This window comes from Loxodonta africana, chromosome X, assembly GCF_030014295.1.
Source record: "Loxodonta africana isolate mLoxAfr1 chromosome X, mLoxAfr1.hap2, whole genome shotgun sequence".
In the NCBI taxonomy this organism is placed as follows: domain Eukaryota; kingdom Metazoa; phylum Chordata; class Mammalia; order Proboscidea; family Elephantidae; genus Loxodonta; species Loxodonta africana.
The window spans coordinates 176,525,649-176,532,064 of NC_087369.1; the positions used below are offsets into that span (position 1 = coordinate 176,525,649).

At 59.6% G+C, this 6,416-nt stretch overlaps 1 protein-coding gene across 1 annotated transcript; it reads right to left on the reverse strand.

The window, feature by feature from the left end:
• Window positions 1–844: 844 nt before the first annotated feature.
• Window positions 845–3,085, reverse strand: EMD (emerin). The gene is made up of 6 exons (XM_003421696.4): window positions 2,903–3,085; window positions 2,697–2,804; window positions 2,475–2,552; window positions 2,133–2,266; window positions 1,632–1,678; window positions 845–1,527 (listed from the first exon to the last, which is right to left on the reverse strand). Exons 1-6 carry the CDS (start codon window positions 2,982–2,984, stop codon window positions 1,206–1,208), a joined length of 771 nt encoding a protein of 256 aa, XP_003421744.1. The 5' UTR covers window positions 2,985–3,085; the 3' UTR covers window positions 845–1,205.
• Window positions 3,086–6,416: the final 3,331 nt, after the last annotated feature.

A 6,416-nucleotide genomic window follows, 5' to 3' on the forward strand; every position in this document is an offset into this window, starting at 1 on the left:
AAAGAGAAATGACCAGGAGCCAGGAAGGGGTCCTAGTCCCACCTCTACCATGAACTTGCCACGTGGCTGTAGACAGGCCGGGAGCCCGGAAGGTGCAGAGCCTGTGGGTGTACCCATGTGGGTGCTGCATGGGGGCTGTCCCGGGTGACAGGCCCAGGGCCAGCCAAGTCCCACTGCCCACAGCAAGGAGCTGATTAAAGACCCAGAGGGGCGGATGCCAGGGACCCACCCCCTCAGGGCCAGCCCAGGGGACTGGACAGCAGCACCTGTGTGCCTTTCTGCTGTCATGGCAGCACAGAGCCCACGTGCAGGGAATCAAGTGGGAGTTCTGGTCTGGGTTTCCTTAGCACCCTCTGTTAAAATATTGGTAAACTTTGAAAACTGTGAAACTCACACCCATGGGGGAAAACCTGGGATTAGTGTAAGAATCTAGAGAAGTGACGGCCTGTTGCCTAGGGAGGAAGAGGCACCTCAGAGTATGCAAGCCTTTCCTCAAGTCATTCCCAGTAACTGGGAGATAGTCTCCCAGCGAGACACCCGTGTCCTGCCCTTGGCATTTAAGCTGGCGTCTGCTTTGCCCAGATAAACCGCCCACAGCTAGCCTTGTGCATCCAGCTTTGCACTTCCAGGAGGGTGCTCCACACATCTTGTGCGGGAGGGCTGGATAAGTATAGAGGCGTGAGGGAATGAGCCGGGGGACGAAACACACACGTACGGTACTCCTGGGCGGCATTCGAGCCCAGCCCCAAGACCAAGTCAGAACCCAGCATCTGATAGCGACCCTTCACACCAAGATCCTGGAGGCCCTGCCAGACCCGCTCCCAAAAGAGAAAGAGCCAACACGTTAAAAATAAAGTCTTTTTATTGTGTGTTCACAAAAACCAAGTCAGGCTGCCTTCCGCTAATCCCTCACCCTGAAGGTTATGCTGAACAGGAGGCATGCATGGTGACAACGACAGTATTCTCTGAAGGAGCAGGGTTGTGCCTGCCCAGAGCCCTAAAGGCAGAGAGAAGCAGGCTCTGGGGAAAGGCCTGCTGCCTCCCTGGCAGGATGAGGCAGGGGTCAAAGCACTGATCTGGGCCAGGCCCAGCCCAGCTGGAACACACAGGTTAGCCCCACCCCCCGCCCCCAGCAGAACACTATGGCAGTGGAGCCAGAACTTCTGAGAAGGGCTGGCTCAGAGGCCAGGCCCTCAGGGATCCACCTAGAAGGGGTTGCCATCCTCTGCCTGCATCGAATAGTAAACGAAGACTAGGAAGGCAGCAAAGACCACGAACAGGAGCAACTGGCCCCAGAGAGGGACCTGGCGGTCCTGACTCAGACTGGCTCCCGGGACCTGCTTTTCTGGCCGGATGGCACGGCGGGCGAGCCACGAAGGTGGAGAGTATGAAGATGAGGAGGTGGAGGAGGTGGAGGAGGTGGTAGGATAATAGGGTTGGCCCAGGGTACCCTTGGAGATGCTCGAGATGGGGCGGTAGTACGCGATGCTCTGGTAGGCACTGTCCCTGGCATACGAGGGACATTCCCTGAGGCAAAAGAGGGAGCAGGCAGGTAGGCCAGGAGAGCTGGTGACCAGAACCAGCCCTTATCCCTGGCCATCTGTCGGTATAGGCCACGCTCAACGACTTACCTATCCTTGCCCTCCTCTTCGGAAGTGAAAAGATTGTCTTCACGCATCTAAAGAAGAGAGGGGGAGGAGACTGGCTGGCAAGGCTGGCAGGACCCCGTCACCCAAGTCCAAATTCCCCCAGCCAGCCCACTCTGTCCCTCCAGACCCTTCCTAGACTCCTGGCCTTTTGTCCAAGGGGCCTTGCCACTTGCTCAGTGACTGTCCTGGCTGTCTAAGCCCTAGTACCCTCCTTCCTCCCCCAGGACTCTCAGAGTTCCAACCTAGATCCCAGGCCAGGGTGCACCATGGGCTAAAGTGTGCTCCAAACAGTTTCGGGATCCCCTTGCCCAAAGTAGGGCACTGTGTAGCCTACTTCTCCCCGGAGGCCTGTGAGCCCCTGGGAACCTGCAAGGAGCCACCACTTCCACCCAGGAGTCCCAACTGGTTGATCGAAACCCAGATCTGGTCACCTCAGTTTCTACCTGCATCAAAGGTGCCTGGGGTACCTAATGGCCAGCTCACCTGACGGCGAAAACTTTCAGCATCTGAGAGCGAAGCCATGGGCTCCCGAAAGTTCTTGGATGTGCCCACTGACTCAGGCTCCCCATAAGTCCTGGTGTGCAAGTAGCTCTCCTCATAGTAGTCATCATTAGAGCCTTGGGGAGAGGGGTGCAGTGGTGGCAGAGCTGGCATTGCATCTTTCTCCCCCTAACCTGACTCCCATTTCGTGTCTATGACAACCGTATCTCCTCCCCTCTAGGGCTGGTGAGGGGCGGTGGGGGTCGAGGTCTCAGGTTCTCCCCGAAACCAGGCTCTATGACAGAGAAGTTAGGTGGCGGCCCGCCCCTCCTCTACCTGTCTTACCCTTGCTCTGGTATAGTAAGGCATCCTCTTTCTTGGGCAGATCGTACTTATCCGAGTCCTCAGATGTTGAATCCAAATCTGTGCGATCGAGAGAGGGAAACGGGACCGTTTGCCCTTGGACCTCCTCTCCCTTCTGCCAGGTGCCTCCCGCTTGGTGCCCCTGCCACACCCTCGCGACCCCGTCCGCCCTGGTCTCCGGTGGTGGACCGGAGGGGCCCTCACCCGAGAACCCATAGGAGAACGAGGAGGCGGACGAGTTCGGGGGCGAAAGTCTCCGCCTCTGGGTCTCGTACTCGAAGATCTTCTTCTCATAGAGCTTGCGAGTGGAGCCTGGCCAAACACAGAGCGCGTGGCGGCGGATCAGGGCCGCGGGGCCGCGGAAGGTGGCCGCCCGCCCGGCCGCCCGCCCGCGCCGCTGCTCCGCGTACCCACGACGGGTCCGTGCGGGATGTTGTACTGGCGTAGCATGGCGACCAGCTCCGCGTCCGACAGAACCGCGTAGTCGTCCATGGCGCTGCCGGCACGGAGCCCGAGCAGCGGCGAAGGCCTGAGGGCAGGCCGGCCCGGCGACGCTGAGCAAAGGCTGCCTCGGGGCGCGGCGGGGGAGGAGGCAGCGAGGGCGCCTGAGCAGCGGCCGCGCGATCACGTCACGGCCGCGGGCACCGCCGGCGCCGAGAATGCGCGCGCGGCGGGAGAACAGGCCGCCAGAGCGCAGCCGGCGCAGACCGGTCTGGACGTGGAGCTAGGCGGCGCGGGGCTGGGCTGGTGAACCAAGACGTCACAAACGCGCGCGATTGGGCCAGAGGCAGGAGGGGGCGGGGCCCGCACGCCAGTCAAAGCGGCAGAACCGGGCGGGACTTGGTTGCGGAGCGGGGCGGGGCTGGTGAACAATAACGCCAAAAAGGAGCGGGATAGGGCTAGAGGTGGCAGAGGGGCGGGACCTGAGAGTCTGCCGAAGCAGCTCAGACACGTCTGGAAGTGGGAACGGGGAAGGGCTGCGCGCCCCGGAAAGGGGCGGGGCTAGCGAGCAAAGAAGTCGGCCGCCGGCGTGTTCGGGCTACGGCATAGGGAGGGGCGGGGCCTAGTGAGCGAGCCTAACCGGCAGAAATCCTCCGGGCGGTGCGAGCCGGGCGGCGCTGGCGAACGACGACGTTATATGCTGGCGTATTCGGTGTCGGTCTAGACGTGACAGAAAGGCGGAGCCTGTACACAAGCCACCCAGCTGAAAAGCCCCCAGGGCCTATAGCGGGGCGGCTGAGCGCCCGGAGAGGGGCGGGGCTGGTGAACAAACACGTTACGCGCTGCCTTGCTCTGACTAGATGTAGAGGGGCGGGCCCTGCGGGCAAGCCGAACCGGCAGAAACCGGCCGAGATGTGGGGGCGGGGCGGGGCGGGGCGGGGCGGGGCCGGGGCGTCCGGGAAGAGGTGCACCCCCCGAGTCACGTGGGGCCGAGACGCCTGGATCCCCCGCCCGGATCCCTGCACCCCTTCCCGGTTTCAGGGCCTGGGTGCTCAGTAAGGGCCAGGCTCTCTTCAAGCCCTCTGCGTGGAGAACACGAGGGAGTCACGGCTGGTCGGCGGCCCAGCCCGCAGGCCAGCCACCTCCCAGGCCCCTGTCCCCGCTGGCCTGGCGAGTCTGCCGGCCCCTGGCCTCTGCACCTGTGCTGCCCGCTGCCCACCACCCTCTCCCTGCCTTCCCGCCCGCCTGAGGAGGAAATGGGGCACTGGACCAGGAGGGCAGCGGCAGGCGCTCCAGGAGTTCCCAGCCAGCCTTGTAAGGGGCTAAGAGTGCCAATGAGCGCTGGCAAAGGACAAGGTGTGATGCGAGTGGGGACAGTGAGCCAGCCCACCGCACCACACCACCCACCTGGGGGACCAGACGGGGAGGAGGGGGAGGTTTGCTCTCCTGTTGGAATGACCCCTGAGCTGAGTGCCCCCCAGGAGGGATGGGGGTAGCCTTCCAGAACCAGAGGGGCCTGCTGGGGGAGGGGAGCCTCAAAGAAGACTTGGCAGGCTGTGAGCACTGGGGTGTGAGCGGCTTTGGGTACTGTGGCACTGCTGTTGTTGTTGTTAGGTGCCGTCGAGTCGGTTCCGACCCATAGCGACCCTATTCACAACAGAACAAAACACTGCCTGGTCCTGCACCATCCTTAAAATCGTTGTTATGCTTGAGCTCATTGTTGCAGCCACTGTGTCAATCCACCTCGTTGAGGGTCTTCCTCTTTTCCGCTGACCCTGTACATTGCCAAGCATGATGTCCTTCTCCAGGGACTCATCCCTCCTGACATGTCCAAAGTATGTAAGACGCAGTCTCGCCATCCTTGCCTCTGAGGACCATTTAGGCTGCACTTCTTCCAAGACAGATTTGTTCGTTCTTTTGGCAGTCCATGGTATATTCGATATTCTTCGCCAACACCACAATTCAAAGGCGTCAACTCTTCTTCAGTCTTCCTTATTCACTGTCCAGCTTTCACATGCAGGCACTGCAGGAGTGGCCAAAGGAGACGGAGGCCAGGGCAAACATGGGGGCTGAGCGGAGCAAACCAGGGCAGGCAGTGGATGTAAGGTGGAGTATGGCTAGGAGGAGGCAAGGCTTTGGTAGGAAAAGTGCTGTCTCTTGGAGAGCAGGAAAGAGGTGGTAGTCATGTTCAGACAAAGCCAGTCTCATGGAGTGTGGGGCTGCCTGGTGGGCTCTCCCTGGAGTGGATGAGAGGAGCTAGCCCCAAGTCTCATGTGGGGGGGAGAAGAAAAGAGAGGGGGCTCTGGTCAGCTGGTGCGGGCCGCAGACCAGCTCTCCAGAGAGGTTTGCTCAGGGTGGGGAAGAGGTATACACGTGGAGAGTGGCCAGAGGAGAGACCATGGTTTGACCAAAGATAAAGACCCTTCCGAAGAGTTGCTGTTGCCCAAGTTTTAGAATCAAGGTGGGGCCCTGCTCTGTCTCAACTGTGACAAGTAGCATTGGAGTCCCTGAAGACACTACATTGCCCTATACAGAGGGGAGAGCCATGGGCTGGGCAGGGGAGGAGGTGGCCGTTTGGGCTGTGAGCTGGGCAGAGGCAGCCTCGTGGAATCTTGAGTTTTGGCAAGATCAGATCCCAGCCCCTCTCAGCCTTTCTGCAATGCTGGCCCCTCTCCCAGAGATGCTGGTTCTGGCTTCCCTTACAGCCTGCTCAGTCTTCCCCCGTGCCACCCCTCCCCATACTGATGCAAGCTGTTTCCTTATGAGGTCAAGGAATTCTAGGTTTGCCTTCTCCCCAGGGAACACCACCCCCTTGCACCTGCCTCAGCACTCTGCCTCCTATGTCCCCCCCGCTTTTGTCCTCACTATGAGGTCCCGCCACAGAGGGCACCAGGAAGCTGAACTGTGGATGGTCACCCATGGCCGTGCAGCTCCATCCCAGACCACCAGACACTAGGTCAGGCCTTGACCATCCGAGCTAGGATGCCCTCTGCACCTCCATCACATAGAGTGGGGTCCGGAACCTTGAGTCCAATAGTTCATTCATGAAACATTTCTTCAGCCAGCATCTGGTGCTCCACGGCCCAGCCTCAGAGCTCCCAAGGAGGGAAAACTGTTCCCAGGAGCTGGTCCTGGGAAGGACAGGCAAAGGAGACACTGGAACTGAGCCTTGAAAAAGACAAATTTCTCTGGTGGACAATTGGAAAAGGGATTGCAGACAGAGGTCGCAAGAAGCAGCCAGTGCAGCGGGGGTAATGGGCTGTGGAAGCCGCGATTCTAAGGCAAGAATAAGAAAAATGAGTCTCTCCTTTAAGGATGGAGAATGGCTTCTAAACAGTGGATTGTACAACTTGGAATCCCAGCAAGATCAGAAGTTAAAATGGAGAAAAATATATCACCATAAATACATTTCTCAGCATCCATGTACAAGCAAACCATTGATCACTGAGCTACTAAGTTTCTCTTTAAGATAAGGATTTTTTT

Bases quoted from the DNA above. Each gene is read 5' to 3' on its own strand.
- EMD (XM_003421696.4), bottom strand. From the start codon at position 2,984: ATGGACGACTACGCGGTTCTGTCGGACGCGGAGCTGGTCGCCATGCTA. The intron at 2,267-2,474 runs GTAAGACAGGTA...CCTCTCCCCAAG, and splicing joins CTTACTATACCAGAGCAAGG to GCTCTAATGATGACTACTAT. The intron at 1,679-2,132 runs GTGAGCTGGCCA...TCTCTTCTTTAG, and splicing joins CTGAAAGTTTTCGCCGTCAG to ATGCGTGAAGACAATCTTTT.